The sequence below is a fragment of the Geotrypetes seraphini genome, chromosome 17, assembly GCF_902459505.1.
Source record: "Geotrypetes seraphini chromosome 17, aGeoSer1.1, whole genome shotgun sequence".
Lineage (NCBI taxonomy): Eukaryota > Metazoa > Chordata > Amphibia > Gymnophiona > Dermophiidae > Geotrypetes > Geotrypetes seraphini.
The window spans coordinates 49285808-49304629 of NC_047100.1; the positions used below are offsets into that span (position 1 = coordinate 49285808).

The 18822-nt window shown below is 45.0% G+C and overlaps 1 protein-coding gene across 1 annotated transcript in view; it reads right to left on the minus strand.

Moving 5' to 3' along the window:
• RBM5 (RNA binding motif protein 5) overlaps positions 1-18822 on the minus strand; it is a 333945-nt gene that overhangs the window by 113648 nt on the left and 201475 nt on the right. Inside the window, exons 13-15 of the mRNA XM_033925757.1 lie at positions 18450-18537; positions 2443-2517; positions 2286-2358 (exon numbers count right to left, since the gene is read on the minus strand). Coding sequence (XP_033781648.1) covers positions 2286-2358; positions 2443-2517; positions 18450-18537 — 236 coding nt within the window. The remainder of the gene's footprint in view (positions 1-2285; positions 2359-2442; positions 2518-18449; positions 18538-18822) is intronic.

Genomic DNA, 18822 nt, shown 5'->3' on the forward strand with positions numbered 1-18822 from the left:
GGAGATGCTTCAAATAAAAAGAAAAATGAAAAGCATAGTTGCCAGATCGATTCGCTAACATCGCATTCTGATAGAGACGCTTACCAAATTTGTCCATGGCTTTGCCTTCTCTACCAGGAGGGACAGAAGCATACACACTAGCTCCTGAGGATTTTTTCAGTGTGGATTCCACCAGGAGAGACTCATGTGGAAGTTGGGGTTTATCGAAACCTGGAATGGGGATAACCTTATATAGGGAATCCAATTTACGGGGAGCTCCCGGGACAGTGAGAGGAGTCTCTAAATTTTTGTAAAAAGTCTCCCTCAAGATGTCATGAAGAGGGAGTTTCAGAAATTCCTTTGGAGGCTGGTCAAAATCAAGAGCATCTAAAAAGGCCTTAGACTTTTTAGACTCAGCCTCCAAAGGAATAGACAGAGATTCACACATGTCTTTTAAAAATGACGAAAAAGACGTGGAATCATGTTTGGAGGAAGGATCAGGAATATCAGGCTCATCCTCCCCCGAAGAACACTCACCTTCTGAAAGAAAAGGCTCTTTGGAATCACCCCACAGATCAGGGTCTCGAATATGGGAACTACGATCCCGAGACTCAGGGGTGGATGGTTCCAGGTGTCGGGACTTGCGTACCGACTTACCCGACCTCATCGAAGCGGTACCGGGAGATGTTACCGGTTGCATCGGAGCCGAGGTCTGTACCGACTGGTGTTGAGTTGTCGGCTCCGGTGCAAGGATTGGCATCGACACCGATGAGGTCGAGTGTACCGGTACCGAAAGAGAGGAAGTAGACAGAATAGGTCGTTCCACTCTCGGTACCGGCGGCTCAGACGAGACCGGCACCGGAAGGTTCGGTGTCAGGATAGCTGGAAGGAGTTGTTGGAGCTGCTCCTTCAGCTGTACCTGTAAGATGGCCGCAATGCGATCATCAAGGGAGGGCACCGGTACCGCCTTTTTCTTCTGCGGTACCTGCGGTGCCGCTCTACACCCCGGAGATGAGGAGCCAGATGTCGAGGGACTCACCTCTATAGGGGCGGAGCGCTTCCGCTGGCGCCTCACGGTCGGCAGGATTGGGCTCGCTGCACTCGAGACCGGAGGACGCTCTAGCGGGGAAGGCTTCTTAGCCGGCTTACCTGAGTGCTGGGACGCCGGTGCGGTGTTGCGCGGCGTCGAAGAGGAAGGTGCCGATTGAGTAGGTGCCGAAGCCGGTGTCGATGGAACGGGGTCGGACATCTCGGCACCGAACAGTAATCGCTGTTGTATCTGGCAATTTTTTAGAGTACGTTTTTTTAAGGTAGCACAGCGGGTGCAGGTGGAAGCCTGATGCTCAGGACCCAGACACTGTAGGCACCAGTTGTGTGGGTCCGTGAGAGATATAGGCCGAGCACACCGCTGGCACTTTTTAAACCCTGGCTGAGGGGGCATGAACGTAAAAACGGCTTCAGCCAAATCGAAGGCCGAGGCCTCGATGGTGGCAGAAGGCCCCGCCGGGGAAAAACCAAAAATGAAGAAAAAAATTAAAGTTTTTTTTTTTTTTTACAAAAATGAAACAAAAGAAAAAAGGCAATAGAGCCAAAAGGTTTACGCGAGCGGGAAGGCAAGTAGAAAAAAATTTCAACAGCCGTTGAAAAACGCGTCTTCTTAGCTCCGCGGAAACTAAGAAACTGGGGACCGCGCGCCTGTGTCGGGCGGAAAGGCACTCGCGCATGCGCGGTGCGGCCTCTAGAACTTTCCAAGTTCTTAGAGTGCAATCACTCTAAAAGTGCCGGTACTCCGTCGGTGTCGTCACCCATCAGTCAAGAATATGCTGCCTGCTTGTCCTGGGATAAAGGCAAATACCAAACCACCACTACTGACCAGCTTGCCTACTCCAGTAGCTGACAAGGGCTTTACGACCAGAGGAAGTTGGCCTGGAAGATGAATCCAGATTTAGTCAAACAAAGATGGCAGCCTAGAGACTGGGAACCTGTAATTCTAACACTTGTCCAGCTGTCCACTCCAGCATGTCCATCAGAGAACATACTGGCATATGGTATACATGCCCTTATACTACTGGTGTCACTGGAAAGTGTGTTTTCTGTCTCCATGTGCTGGACTAACCTAGCAGAATGAGAAAATGTGACAAATGCTTCTTTTTACCAAGGAGCTGAAGGCAGTATAAGACTGCTATAAGAGGAAAGACAGCTCTTGAGTTTTTTTCCCCCTTCGGCTCTACCTACTTGAAGGGGGACATAACCCACTTGTTTGGAATGGTCTGGCATGGAAATAAATCTTCAGAATAAGTGATTACCTGTTGCTGGTGCACTGCTGGAGTCCAATGATGTTGTCTGAGGCTGGTAAAGCTGTTGGTAATCTTGTGAATACTGTAAGAAATAGGCAGCTTTATATAATAGGAAATATCACATTTGAAATTCACAAGTCTCTTAAAACTAAACAACTTTACTAACCTGTCCATATGGAGTATAGCCATCTTGACCTGGCTGCAAGTATCCATAGTCAATTCCTTCTCCACTCTGTTGAGCCTGCAAATTACCGACAAAAATATCCACATTAAGATCTGCCCACAAAGTGAGAGAACGAGCGCAACTGGAAGCCCTGCTCATTACTCATTCATGCTTACACCCTTCCTATATTTACATACTATGAGGCTCATTTTCAAAGCACTTAAAACACAAAGTACCATAGTAACCTATGGAACTTTGTGTGTCTAAGTGCTTTGAAAAAGCACAGTTACTTACCGTAACAGGTGTTAGCCAGGAATAGCAGGCAGATATTCTCATGCGGGTGACATCATCCACAGAGCCCAGTATGGACAGTGGTAAAGTGTACTGTCACTTTAAGCTTTTAGCAAAGCTTTGAGACTGCCTGCACTGTGCATGCGCCTTCCCGGTCGACACTGGCTCGCAGGGTCGTCAGTTCTATCCCAAGTGAAGAAGTCAACGAGGGGATGTGGGTGGGTTGTGAGAATATCTGCTTGCTGTCCCTGGATAACACCTATTACGGTAAGTAACTGTGGTTTATCCTTATACAAGCAAGCAGCATATTCTTACATGTGGGACTTCTTAGCTTTAGTAAAGGAGATGGAGGAAGCATAGGCCTCTAAGGAAACAAATGCTTGATGCCTCGCAATAAAATCAGATATACTGTCTGATACGAGTAGGCAGAGATAAGGAAAGGAAAAGAAATAAAGACTAATAAGAAGAACCCCGTCCTCAACAAGAGGAAAAAGGGAAGAACCCTGGGAAAACTATATGTATGGAGGTTGTAACATAATAAACGACCTCATTGCGACAGGGGAATCCGAGCATAGCCAAGAGAGACGCTATAAAGATTCAAGAAAAGAATAAATGGATACACAACCAGACCAAAGAGAGCATTGAAACCAGTTATGTCTCAGATAAACACAGATGGGTAGTGAAAGGGAATTTTGCCAAGTAAAATGAAAGCATGGTTTCCGTTGAATAGAACTCCTCCCCCGCCCCCTGTAAAACTAGACAGCCTAGTAAGGAGAGAAAGTTGTTACTACGGATTATAGAATGTAAATGCAAAACACCTAAAGACCATGACTGAATCCTTCAAACAAGGATACAGCCCTAAAATGTTAGTCTCCAAAAATATTGCCTCATCCCTTAAAACACCCAGAGAAAACTTACTACACTACAAGGACAAGAAAACCATAGACAGAACACCCTTGGTAGTGACATACAATCCAGAGCTGGAAAAACTAAGAAAAATAATAAGAGATCTAAAGAACATAAGAAGTTGCCACCACTGGGTCAGACCATTGGTCCACCGCGCCCAGCGGTCCGCTCTCGCGGCGGCCCGTCAGGTCCACGACCTGTAATGTGGTTCCTGTCCGTTTCTGTAACCTACCTCTTCTTTTTTATCTGTAACCCTCAATCCCCTTTTCTTTTAGGAACTTGTCTAAACCTTCCTTGAAACCCTGCAATGTGCTCTGGGCTATCACAACCTCCGGAAGCGCGTTCCAAGTGTCCACCACCCTCTGGGTAAAAAAGAACCTCCTAGCATTTGTTCTAAACCTGTCCCCTCTCAATTTTTCCGAGTGACCCATTGTGTTAGTGGTTCCCCACAGTCTGAAAAATCTGTCCCTGTCCACTTTCTCTATGCCCCTCAGGATTTTGAAGGTTTCTATCATGTCTCCTCTAAGTCTCCGCTTTTCCAGGGAGAAGAGCCCTAGCATCTTCAACCTGTCAGCATACAATTAAGGAGGGAGGGGTAAATTTTCCAAATTTCTATAGGTACCATCAAGCCTATATTCTACGTCAGGGTATGTATTGGATCCTCCCAGAACTTATAGATAATGCACCAGATTGGTTATATTTGGAATGGCGCCTTATGTTTCCCCTAAATTTAGTTCATTTACCAAGTATTAATATACCTAAAAGATACAGAGAAAATAAAATAATAATGGATACTTGGAAAACATTGAGATTTATTGATAAATTAACACCCATCCCAATATATAAATCAACGAATCAATCCATATGGATAAACTCCAAGATCAAAATTGGCGGAGCTCAAATCCTTTGGAAGAACTGGATTATTGCAGGAATTAGATCTCTAGATGATATTATTTCAGAAGGTAAACTGCTGGATTTTTCACAATTGCAACATAGATTTGGTCTTAATAAAACACAAAGTTTTAAATGGTTGCAATTGAAGCAGGCCATTCAGGTTGGGTTCCCTGAATGGAAATCATTAAACAATCAATATAGTTTAAAGTTCTTATGCTTTAAAGCAGACTTCCTAGGACATCAAGCCGCATTGTGGTATAAATTAATATCTGGATATTTAAATAAAAAACCAAAAAATGGTCTAAGAGACATTTGGAGCATTGAGATTGGACATCAAATTAATGCATCTCAATGGCCACTAATTTGGTCTTGGAGAATGGGATGTACAGTGTCAGCGTCTATGAGACAAACATGGTTCTTTTTATTACATAGAGCTTTTTGGACCCCTACTCGTTTACAAAAACTAGACAGTTCTAAGTCTAATAGATGCTGGCACTGTAATCTAGAACCAGGGACATTAGATCATTTATTATATCATTGTCCTTATATTAAAATATTTTGGAATTCAATTTGGCCACAAATTAATAAATTAATGGAAAATCATATTGCAATATCATATGATACAATTTTATTTGGAACAATGATGAGAAAAAAAAGTCAAATTTCACCAGAAAATAATAAACTTTTATTAATTATGACAGGGGTTGCCATTCAACATATAACTAATAATTGGAAAAATTACAACAACCTAAACTACACATTTTGGTGGAATACAATATGCCATGTTTTTAAAATGGAAAGAACAATAGCAGTACAAAAGGGGACATATAATAAATTTATAAAAATATGGGGGCCATTGACAAAATACTGCAATGATTAAATAATAGAATACTTTTTCTTCTTTTCTTCTATTAGAGATTTTCTTTTTTTTATGACACACATATAGGGGGGATAAGGAAAACAATTTATATATAATATATTATAATATATGATACAAAATGTAATAAATGATTAAAAAATAATAGAAGGGTGGGGGGAGGGAAATTTATCTAGAATATATTGTAGTAGATATAAATATGTTATTGAATAATTATCAATTGTATTCCAATATGTTGTATACTTTTATAAAATTTGAAAATATTATATTAAGGCAATAAAAGGGTGGGGGGAGGGTGTAGGGGAAAATCAAATTCAGACATACATTGTGTTATATATAAAAGTGATACCATGCATATATCAAATGTATTTTATTATTATGTACACTTTTTGCAAAATTTGAAAATAAAAATATAATGGAAAAAAAAAAAAAAAAAAGCATACGAATAGTTTTCCATACCTTTTATCAATTTAGTTGCTCTCCTCTGGACCCCCTCGAGTACTGCCATGTCCTTCTTGAGGTACGGCGACCAGTATTGGACACAGTACTCCAGATGTGGGCGCACCATTGCACGATACAGCGGCATGATGACTTCCTTCGTCCTGGTCGAGATACCCTTTTTAATGATACCCAACATTCTGTTCGCTTTCTTTGAGGCCGTTGCGCACTGAGTTGATGCTTTCAATGTTGTGTCCACCATCACCCCCAGGTCTCTTTCAAGGTTGCTTACCCCTAGCAGTGATCCCCCCATTTTGTAGCTGAACATCGGGTTCTTCTTCCCTACATGCATGACCTTACATTTTTCTATATTAAAACTCATTTGCCATTTTTTTGCCCACTCTTCCAGTCTTGTTAGGTCTCTATGCAGGACCTCACAGTCTTCCGCGTTTCTAACCGTGCTGCAAAGCTTGGTGTCATCAGCAAATTTGATAACCTCACATGTCGTCCCCGTCTCCAGGTCGTTGATGAATATATTGAACAGGATTGGTCCCAGCACCGACCCCTGTGGAACTCCACTCGTGACCCATTGCCAGTCTGAGTAATGGCCCTTTACTCCAACCCTCTGCTTCCTGCCTGCCAGCCAGTGTTTGATCCATCGGTGGATATCCCCCTGCACCCCGTGGCTCCACAGCTTCTTAAGTAGTCTTTCGTGAGGTACCTTATCGAAGGCTTTTTGGAAGTCAAGGTAAATGATGTCTATGGATTCCCCTTTATCCACCTGGTTGTTTATTCCCTCAAAGAAATACAGTAAGTTCGTGAGGCACGATCTTCCCTTGCAGAAGCCGTGCTGGCTCGCCTTCAGTTGTCCATTTCCTTCTATGTATTCGCAGATTGCGTCCTTGATTAGTGCTTCCATCATCTTTCCCGGAACCGAGGTCAAGCTCACCGGCCTGTAGTTTCCCGGGTCACCCCTTGATCCCTTCTTAAAGATGGGCGTGACATTGGCTATTTTCCAGTCTTCTGGGATCTCCCCAGTTTTTAAGGATAGGTTACATATTTGGCTTAGTGTATCTGCTATTTCGTTTCTCAGTTCTTTTAATACCCTTGGGTGGATGCCGTCCGGACCTGGTGATTTGTCGCTCTTTAGTCTGTCTATCTTTCTGAGAACATCCTCTTTGTTTACCTCTAGTTGGACTAGCTTCTCATCAGGGTTTCCGTTTATGTGCTCCTCAGGTTCTGGGATGTTGGATGTGTCCTCTCTCGTGAAGACTGACGAGAAGAACTTGTTTAACCTGTCAGCTATCTCATTTTCTTCCTTTACTACTCCCTTCCTGTCTCCATCGTCTAACGGTCCCACTTCCTCCCTGGCTGGTTGTTTCCCCTTCACATACCTGAAGAATGGTTTGAAGTTTCTTGCTTCCCCCGCCAGCCTCTCCTCATATTCTCTTTTTGCTTTCCTAACCTCTCGGTGACAGTCCTTTTGATGCCTTTTGTGTTCCTTCTGGTTGTCATTTGTTTGGTCCTTTTTCCATTTTCTAAATGATGTTTTCTTGTCTCTTATCGCCTTTTTCACCGCATTTGTTATCCACGCCGGGTTTTTGGTTTGATTTTTTTGCACCCTTTCCTGAACCAGGGGACATACAGGTTTTGTGCTTCGTGCACCGTGCCCTTAAGTAGGGCCCAGGTACCCTCTATGGTCTCCATCTTCCTTGAGCTGTTGCTGAGTTTCTTTCCCACCATTTTCCTCATGGCCTCGTAATTTCCTTTTCTAAAGTTAAATGCTGTTGTTGTAGTTCTTTTCACCTTTGATGCTCCCATTTCTATCTTGCACTGGATCATGCTGTGATCGCTGTTTCCTAATGGTTCTAGTACTACCAAGTCCTTTGCGGGTCCCCGTAGCCCGTTGAGTATTAGGTCAAGAGTGGCATCTCCCCGTGTTGGTTCCTTGACCAGCTGCTCCATGAAACAGTCCCTCACCACCTCCAGGAATTTTGTCTCTCTCGTGCAATTTGAGTGTCCAGTTTTCCAGTCTATCCCAGGGTAGTTGAAGTCACCCATCACCACCACACTTCCGCTTTTGCATACCTGCCTCAATTCAGCTTCCAGGTCCTGGTCGTTTGCTTCCAGTTGTCCTGGTGGGCGGTAGTAGAGCCCCAATTTTATGTCTGCTCCCTTTCCTCCTGTCAGCTTAACCCATAACGATTCCAAGCCGTCCGCCCTTACTGTTGTTTCCATCCTGGTTGAAGGAATGTAGTCCTTTATATATAGCGCTATTCCTCCACCCTTCTTATGTGTCCTGTCCCTCCTATAGAGTTTGTACCCTGGTAGGACCACATCCCATTTATTGTCCTCGGACCACCATGTCTCTGTGACTCCAATTAAGTCTAGGTCCTCCTTGCTGGCTATAACTTCTAGCTCCCCCATTTTGGTTTTTAGGCTCCTAGCATTTGTGTATAGGCAAATTAAGTCCCTGTTGTTTACCTTTTCTGCTTGTTTTCCTCGTGGATTGGTGCTCCTGCCTACCCCTTCATGGTTGGTCAGCCCCGGAGCCTCATTTCGTTCATCCTCCTTCTGTGGTGTGTCTGTTTCGTCCTCGCCCTGCTCCTGTGGTGCGTCTAACTCGTCCTCAGCCTGCTTCTCCATTTTTGTATGTCCCTCTGGCTCTGGCTGTTTCCTCCTTTTTCCGCTCTTTAGTTTCATTTGTTCCTTGGCCCCCTGCTTTGCGTCCTTGGGTTTTTTGTCAAAAAATGTCCACTCAGTCCCTCTATTGTCCTTGGGTTTTTTTCCCAAAAAATGTCCACTCAATCCCTCTATCGCCTTTTCCCAGTTCAGTATCCTTGTTTGATACTCTAGTCCGATGTGTCGATGTCGGATCAACTCTCGGCTTTCTGAATTACTAAAAAAAATATTCCCAGCTCCACCTGTGCTGGCCTTCCGTTAGCCACCTAATCTGAAACAAAAATTGGTAAAAAGCAAGATCCCTACACAAACCCATGAAGAAGAGAATGGCACACATTCTTGTGGTGTGACAAACTGCGCAAGCACATTTCAAAGGATCCCAGTCACTCTCATGGGAAAAAATTTCAGCATAAAGTGATCCTTCACATGTTCATCTCTAATCTGGTATACATCATCCAGTGCAAAAACTGCAGAGAGGCATTTTACATTGGTGAATCGAGTCAAATGCTAAAGACCTCATGACCATTTTCCTATGCTTCTTATCCATATAGGTACGAATGACACTGCCAGGAACACCCCGGAGACCATCACCAGAGACTTCGGAGCCTTGGGTGAGAGGCTGAAGCAGACAAGTGCGCAGGTGGTCTTCTCATCAATCCTCCCAGTTAGAGGCAAAGGAAGAGCCAGAGATGAATGCATCCGGAGAACGAACGAATGGCTACAAGGATGGTGTCGAGATATGAACTTCGGATTCCTGGATCATAGAGAGGCACTACAGGGACCAGAAGGACTCCATTTGACCAGCAGAGGTAAGAACATCTTCGGACACCGACTAGCCCGCCTGCTTCGCAGGGCTTTAAACTAGGTAAGTTGGGGGAGGGGACCTACTCATATACTGGTGTGGAAAGGAACTATCCTGATGGGACGAGTCGACACTCTGTTTCCGAGGTAAGGATCCAATTTGCAAACAGTTCTCTAGGAGCCACACAGACTCAGTCAGGAATAGCCTTACAGGGACTCAACAAACACAAAGTGTGGAGAGCCATGTATGTTAATGCACACAGTTTAGGCAATAAAATTCTAGAACTGGAAACTGAAATTAGGGATGCCAACCTGGACGTGGTGGCAATATCCGAGACTTGGTTCACGGACGCACATGGGTGGGATATGGCTATACCGGGGTACAATCTACTTCGTCAAGACAGAGAGGGCAAGTTAGGTGGAGGGGTAGCACTATACATTAAAGAGGACATCAAAACCACCAGGATCACTGATGTCAAGTATACCAGGGAGTCCCTCTGGGTAAACCTGGCAAGAGGTGGCAAAAAATGCCTGTATCTTGGTGTGGTATACAGACCTCCAAGACAACCGGAAGACATGGATGCAGAATTAATTGAAGACAGAGAGAATATAACTTTACGGGGCGACACTGTACTGCTAGGAGACTTCAACATGCCTGATGCAGACTGGAACACATTTTCAGCAACAACCAGCAGCAGTAGGAGGCTTTTGACCTCCATAAAAGGAGTACATCTCAGACAGATGGTAACGGAGCCCACTAGGGACCAGGCGATCCTAGACCTGGTACTCACCAACGGGGAAAGCGTCTCAGAGGTCTCGGTAGGAGATACGCTAGCCTCCAGCGATCATAACATGGTATGGTTCAACCTTGGGAAAGGATCCCCTAAATCAATTACAAAAACAAAGGTGTTCAAATTCCGGGGCACCGACTTCGCACGCATGGGAGATTTCGTTCATCAGACGCTGCAGGACCAAGCAGAGACCAGCAATGTGGAAACTATGTGGTCGTACCTGAAATCATCTATACACGAAGCAACTAATCGCTACATAAAATCAGTAGATAAAAGACAAAGAAACAACAAACCCCAATGGTTCACTGAAGAGATCTCGCACCTCATTAAGGAGAAGAAAAAAGCATTTCTTTCCTACAAACGTACGCAGAGAAGAGAAACTAAAGTAGAATATAAGACCAGATCTGCAGCAGTCAAAACAGCAGTTAGGGAGGCCAAACTTCGAGTGGAAGAAACTCTGGCAAAAAACATTAAAAAAGGGGACAAATCCTTCTTTAGGTATATCAGTGATAGGAAAAGGAACACAGATGGTATAGTACGCCTTAGACAATCGGACGGAAATTACGTGATGGCGGATTCAGAAAAAGCAGAACTACTAAATGAATATTTCTGCTCAGTCTTCACCTGCGAAGCACCAGGACACGGACCACAGTTGAAGGTAAAACAAGACGTGGATGACCCGTTTCAGAATTTTGAGTTCACACCTGGGGACGTCTACAACGAACTGGCAAGGCTAAAGGTAAACAAGGCCATGGGACTGGACAATTTACACCCAAGAGTGCTCAGAGAATTGAGAGATGTTCTGGCGGAACCGTTGGCAGTGCTCTTCAATCTCTCACTAAGTACAGGGATAGTTCCGTTGGACTGGAAAACAGCCAACGTCGTTCCTCTACATAAAAAGGGTTGCAAGGCTAAGGCTGAGGCTGCGAACTATAGACCGGTAAGCCTCACCTCAATAGTGTGCAAACTCATGGAAACACTAATTAAATATAAATTAGATACGATCCTGAACGAGGGAAATCTCCGGGATCCCAGCTAACATGGATTCACCAAGGGTAGGTCATGGCAGTCCAATCTAATCAGCTTCTTTGACTGGGTAACAAGAAGACTGGACTCAAGAGAGTCCTTGGACGTCGTGTACCTGGACTTCAGCAAAGCGTTTGACAGCGTCCCACACACTACAGGGATTCAAAGAAGGTTTGGATAAATTCCTGAAGGAAAAGGGGATTGAGGGATACAGATAGAAGTAAGGATAGGTTTTTTAGGGCAGGGAACACTTGACAGGTCATGGACCTGATGGGCCGCCGCGGGTGCGGACCGCTGGGTGCGATGGACCTCTAGTCTGATCCCGGTGGAGGCAATTTCTTATGTTCTTATGAACAAGATGAAATCGATGGGATTAGGAGAGACTCTAACTGCATGGGTTAAAGATTGGCTTAGTGGCAGACTTCAGAGGGTGGTGGTTAACGGTACCTTCTCTAAAATGTCGGAGGTGACTAGCGGAGTGCCACAGGGTTCAGTCCTGGGCCCACTCCTCTTCAACATATTCATTGAGGATCTGACTCAAGGGCTTCAAGGCAAGGTAACCTTATTCGCTGATGACTCCAAACTATGCAATATAGTAAACGGCTATAATCTACAGGATGCTATGGAGCAAGACCTGCGTACTTTAGAAAGATGGTCCTTGATCTGGCAGCTGGGCTTCAACGCCAAGAAATGTAAGGTCATGCATCTCGGTAACGGAAATCCTTGCAGAACCTACACCCTGAATGGAGAAACTTTAACCAGGACTACGGAAGAACGAGACTTAGGAGTAACCATCAGTGCTGACATGAAAGCAGCCACTCAAGTGGAGAAGGCTTCATCTAAAGCATGGCAGATGATAGGTTGTATCAAGAGAAGCTTCGTCAACAGGAAACCTGAAGTCATGATGCCATTGTACAGAGCCATGGTGAGACCTCATCTGGAATACTGTGTGCAATTCTGGAGGCCACATTACCGTAAGGATGTGCTCAGAATTGAATCAGTTCAGCGGATGGCCACCAGGATGGTCTCGGGGCTAAAGGGTCTCCCGTACGAAGAAAGACTGAGCAAATTGCAGCTCTACACTCTCGAAAACAGAACAGGGTCATCCAGACTGTGCCGCTGAGGCAACCATCTCCAAAGAAGAGCATACTAAAGAGGATGCATGTGGGCCCACGACCACCTCACTACATATCTAGGGAGGCCGCCATAGACCCCAAAACTTGGAGGAACTCCTGCACCTGAGGACACCGGGACGCCATAAGCAGATGAATCTGAGATTGCAATCTGCTTACCTGGGCCTCCGGACGGAAGACCTTCCCCAAGGAGGTGTCGAACAGGACTCCTAGATATTTCAGGCGCTGATATGGGGACAACGGGCTCTTTGCAAGATTCACTACCCAGCCTAGCAACTGCAGAAACTCCACCACTCGAGCCGTGACCCGAGTGCTCTCTTGGAACGACTTGGCGCAAATTAACCAGTCGTCCAGGTAGAGATGAACAACGACCACCATCACCTTGGTGAAAGTCCATGCAGCTGTGGCCAGACCAAAGGGAAGAGCACAGAACTGATAATGTTGCCCCAAGATCGCGAAGCGCAGGAAGCAATGATGAGAGGCCCAAATAGGAATGTGCAAGTCGGCCTAGGTCAGATCTAGAAAGGTCAGAAACTCCCCCGGCTGAACCGCCAAAATCACAGATCGTAGAGTTTCCATGCAGAAGGAAGGCATGTGAAGAGCCTTGTTGACCCCTTCAAATCCAGGATTGGTCAAAAGGTCCCTTTCTTTGGCACCACAAAGTAAATCGAATACCAATCTGTGCCCCACTCCTGCGGGGGAACTGAAACCACCGCGTGGAGATCTAACAATCTTTGAAAGATCTGGCGAAAGGCCTGCTGCTTCCACACCACCTGCGAGGGAGAAACGAGAAAACGGTCTCGCAAGAACCGAGCAAACTCCAGAGCACAGCTGTCCCACATCATTTCCAGAACAGTAAACAAACAAATCGATAACGGGGAACCAGTGGACATAATATACTTGGACTTCCAGAAAGCGTTCGACAAAGTTCCACACGAAAGACTTCTCAGGAAATTACAAAGCCATGGAATAGAGGGAGACATACTAAGGTGGATAGGCAAATGGCAAGAAAACAGAATGCAGAGGGTGGGCATAAATGGGAAACTCTCAGACTGGGAGAAAGTGACTAGCGGTGTGCCCCAGGGCTCGGTTCTTGGGCCCATCTTATTTAATATTTTCATCAACGACCTAGACGAAGGAACGTCCAGTGAAATCATCAAGTTTGCAGACACGACAAAGTTATGTCGGGCAATCAGATCACAAAAGGACAGCGAGGAACTACAGAGAGATTTGAGCCAGTTAGAGAAATGGGCAGAGAAATGGCAGATGAAGTTTAATGTGGAAAAATGCTAGGCAATGCATTTGGACAGAAAGAACAAGGAGCACGAGTATAGAATGTCAGGTGAAACTCTGGGTAAGAGCGAACAAGAAAAGGACCTGGGGGTACTGATAGATAGGATCCTGAAACCGTCAGCACAATATGCGGCAGTGGCAAAGAAAGCAAATAGAATGTTGGGCATGATAAAGAAGGGAATCACAAGTAGATCGGAGAAGGTCATAATGCCGCTTTATAGAGCAATGGTCAGACCACACTTGGAATACTGTGTCCAACACTGGTCTCCCTAGCTAAAGAAGGATATAAAACTGCTGGAGAGGGTGCAGAGGCGAGCAACGAAGCTAGTTAAAGGTATGAAGAACTTGAACTGCAAAGAACGACTTAAAAAACTGGGACTATTCTCCCTTGAGAAGAGGAGACTGCGAGGGGATCTGATTGAGACTTTTAAAGTAATAAAAGGAATCGACAAGATAGAGCAGGATAAAAAGTTATTTACGATGTCAAATGTGACCAGGACAAGAGATCATGGACTGAAGCTGAGGGGGGACAAGCCCAGGACAAATGCCAGGAAGTTCTGCTTCACGCGAGTGGTGGACACCTGGAACGCTCTCCTGGTGGAGGTTGCTGCGGAACCCACCGTTCTAGGATTTAAGGGCAAGTTAGATGCACATCTCCTCGAAAGATGCATATAAGGATACACCTGGCTGGGTCTCCGCATGAGTGGATCGCTGGACTTGATGGACCTAAGGTCTGATCCGGAGATTTAATTTAATTTAATTCTTATATACCGCTAATAACAGTGAGGTTTCTAAGTGGTTTACAAAAATGATGCATTAAAGATACAATAAATAAAAACTAAATAAGTAAGATAGGTACTTGGAAATTCCCTAACTGTCCCAAAGGCTCACAATCTAACTAAAGTACCTGAAGAAACAGTATGAAAAATAAAAATAAAAAGACAGAGGTAGAGATAGAAATGAAATATTCCAACAAGTAATGAATCAATAATTTAAAGATAGAATTAAAATAATAATTAAAGTAAACAAAATAGAGATAAAAATAAGCATAGAGAGAAACAGAAACACACTCCAAAAAAGCATCAAGATCTTTGACTTGTAATTATTATGATCATTTAACACCAAATCTTAAATGCCTTTCCGGAATACATCATTACCCTATCCCTCTCCATACCCACCTCCATCTCCATCCCAATTCACTTCAACCACCATTCCCATTCTATTCTTTAACTGCCATCAACCCCAGTTCCGATGGCTATCATCTGGATCCCGAGTTTCCTCCAAGAACAAGCGACATCTCTGGCAAGGTAATCTCCACTGCTGCCGCACATGATGCGAGATCCTCAGAGGTAGACCCTTCGGAATGGGGGAGGAGTGAAGGTACCTTGCCCCTGGCATTCCAGGACAGGGGGGGAAGGTCACCTGAGTTAACTGAAATAACAGAGGAAGGTTCCCGCCGAAATCAGGCCCGAAACCACCAAAATCAGAGCTCCTGCGGCCTGCTGCATCTGAAAAGCCTGGGACTTTCCTGACGCTGAGGCCGAGGAACCGACCGCTCCAGTGGCAAGGGAATCCTTTTCTCGCGAGGTACCTTCAGAGGGGTGCCCTGGCCGCCGGCAGCCACTGCCGACAAGGCTCCACCAGCGCTCCAGCCTGCACAACGCTTGCACAGGCCAGCCACGAGTACATCGTGTATGGAGCACAATTGAGCATATTTTCCCTTTAAAAGTGCTCATTGTGCCAGAAAATGCCCTAGCTGCAAGAAAAAGTGCCAGTTCGTTGAGAAAATACAAGAAAAAGGCAGTTATAAAGGGAATTAGTCTTTTAGACAGGCACACCTCAGGATTTTGGGGGTTTATTTTTTACAGAACCAACTCCACAGCTCTCAAAGCTGGAAGGCTGACCAACCAGGGGGCCAGGCCGCATGTTGAGGCCCCTAGAAAAATATGGGGAGGTGGAGGGAGGGACCCAGCACGAGACATAGAAACATAGAATATGACGGCAGAAAAGGGCTATAGCCAATCAAGTCTGCCCACTCTAATGACCCACCCCCCTGACTTTACTCCCTTAGAGATCCCACGTGAATGTCCCATTTTCTCTTAAAATCTGACACGCTGCTGGCCTTAATCACCTGTAGAGGTAGACTGTTCCAATGATCGACCACCCTTTCTGTGAAGAAGTATTTCCTGGAATCACCTCAAAATTTCCCTCCCATGATTTTCAGCGGATGCCCTCTGGTGGTCGAATGACCTATAGGACAGAAGATATCATCTTTCACCTCGATACGGCCCGTGACATATTTGAACATCTCAATCATGTCCCCCCTCTCTCTTCGTTCCTCTAGTGAGTACAGCTGCAATTTATTTAGCCTTTCTTCATACGTGAGATCCCTGAGCCCCGAGACCATCCTGGTGGCCATTCGCTGAACCGACTCAATTCGCCGCACATCTTTCCGGTAGTGTGGCCTCCAGAATTGAACACAATACTCCAAATGAGGTCTCACCATGGATCTGTACAGTGGCATTATCACTTCAGGTCTCCTGCTGACAAAACCCCTACGGATACAACCCATCATTTGCCTTGCCTTGGAGGAAGCCTTTTCCACTTGATTGGCAGCCTTCATGTCATCATTAATGATCACCCCTAAATCACGTTCCGCCGTGGTCCTAGCCAAGGTCTCACCATTTAGTGTGTAAGTTCTGCATGGATTTCCCTTACCCAGGTGCATTACTTTACACTTTTTAGCATTAAAGCATAGCTGCCAAGTCGATGACCACTGTTCCAGTAGTAGTAGGTCCTGCATCATACTGTCAGGCAAAATGCTTTTGCCTACTATGTTGCACAGTTTGGCGTCGTCGGCAAACAAAGATACTTTTCCTCTAAGCCCTTGGGTCATATCACCTATGAATAAGTTGAATAGAATCGGGCCCAAGACCGAGCCCTGTGGTACTCCACTGGTCACGTCTGAAGTTTTGGAGGGGGTACCATTAACCACTACCTTTTGAAGTCTACCGTGTAGCCAGTCCCTAACCCATGTAGTTAGTGTGTCCCCTAATCCCAGCGATTTCAGCTTGTTCAATAACCTGCGGTGTGGGACGCTATCAAAAGCTTTGCTGAAGTCCAAATATATCACGTCCAGAGACTTCCTGGCATCCAGTTGTCTAGTTACCCAGTCAAAGAAGCCAATCAGATTAGATTGGCAGGACCTGCCCTTGGTAAATCCGTGTTGGTGGGGATCACTTAGGTTTTCTTCGTCCAGGATTGTGTCAAGTTTCTGCTTGATCAGTGTTTCCATAAGCTTGCTCACTATGGATGTGAGACTCACTGGTCTGTAATTTGCCGTCTCTGTCCTGCAGCCTTTTTTGTGAAGTGGAATAACGTTGGCAGTCCAAGGGAACTCTTCCGGTATGTAGGGAAAGATTGAAGAGTACGGCTAACGGTTCTGCCAGGACTTGGCTCAACTCTCTGAGGACCCTGGGGTGTATGTTGTCTGGTCCCATGGCTTTGTTTACTTGGAGTCTTGAAAGTTCGTAGTAGACGCTGCTGGGCGTAAACTCGAAATCTTGAAACGGGTCTTTCTGGTTGTCTCTTGTCCGTAACTGCGGACCGGCTCTCGGCGCTTCACAGGTGAAGACTGAGCAGAAGTATTCGTTTAGTAGTTCTGCCTTGGCAGAATCAGATTCTGCATAGTTTCCGTCCGATTTCCTAAGGCGTTCTATCCCATCTTTGTTTCTTTTCCTGTCACTAATATACCTGAAGAAGGATTTATCCCCTTTCTTAATGTTCCGTGCTAGATCTTCTTCTGTTCGGAGTTTGGCCTCTCTGACTGCCTTTTTGACTGCTCTAGATCTGACCAGATAGTCTTCTTTCGCCCGCTTTCCAAAATGTTTGTAGGCAATAAATGCTTCTTTTTTCTCTTTGATGAGGTTTGAAATTTCTGAGACCTGCTGGGTTTAACATCCCCGAGGTCGGACAGATCCCCAAACAGGACCCAAGTTCTATCCGGCACAAAAAGAGGAACCAGGAATCAAAACAAAAGTCCAACAGTGCTAAGAGGGGAACCGTAATTAGCCTACCACTCTGCTACCAGAGACTGAGGAAGACTGGATTAGTAGAAGGGATGCTATACTGATATACAAGTTTGATCTCAGTCTCCACCTGCTGGTAGCAGTGAAGCATATAATCCATCCGCAAGGAATTATACCAGTCTATCAAGTGATACAGAAAAGGTGATACCACTTTACAGGCTCTACACTCATGGTAGATCCCTCCAGTAGTTCTCAGTGGTGCTGTCAATGCAAGTATGTGCAGTGGAGAATAATGAATAAGAGCCCCAGATTCAAAGTGTAGATTACGGAGAAGTCAATGATCAGCTCAGTAAAATCAGTATCCACAGCTGAAGTCAGGAAACTCTCAGTAAGGTGTGAGGGTTGAAGAGAGTCAATCTTGCTGGAAGCAATAGAGAGAGAAAGAGGGGTCTCCCAACTCTTAAAGAGCACATCCTGAAGGAGAGTACTGAGGCAACTTAAGAAGTTCTGAAGGATGCTCATTATAATCTAAGGTATCAATGAAAGGTGAAGCTTCCTTCCCCAGCGCCCCTGACAGAGAGCAGAGACATGCCAACAAGTACTGGTTAGAAACCACTGTTCACAATTGCATCCCTTGCAATGCCTGTACATGGCTACTGTAAGTATTAACTGAAAGACCAACACAAAAAATAGCATCCCCTACATGTCAGTTATCTCTCAGTGAAATCTTATGAGGTGATCATTTCTGTAACTTAAGCAGCACTAAAAACCCACTGTTCTTAATTAATTATTATTCCAACAGCAATTCTTTGAAAGACTCAATATTTATAGAACAGCTATGACATCCTACCTGAGTGGATGACCACTGAGCAGCAGCAATGGCAGTACTAGCCACAGAGAATGCACTGACACGATTACCATCAGGGAGGATCAGATCTCTGAAAACAATTAATAGGAATTTACATTCAACATCTACATGATCATTTTTGGTTGAAAGACCACTAGTCTTCTGATTGTCTTATAGATTTTTCTGGATTAATTAAAGAGTAACTTTGCAACCAATTTGAAATTTTTAAGTCAGTCATTTGGACACTTACCAAAGACTTTTGTAGATATTAGTATGTACTAGTTAAACCATTTAATATGCTAGGTTTGTTTAGCTTTTCTTTTCCTAAGCAGTGACAAAGTTAGACAAGTTGCTGCTGAACCAGAACATACGCAGG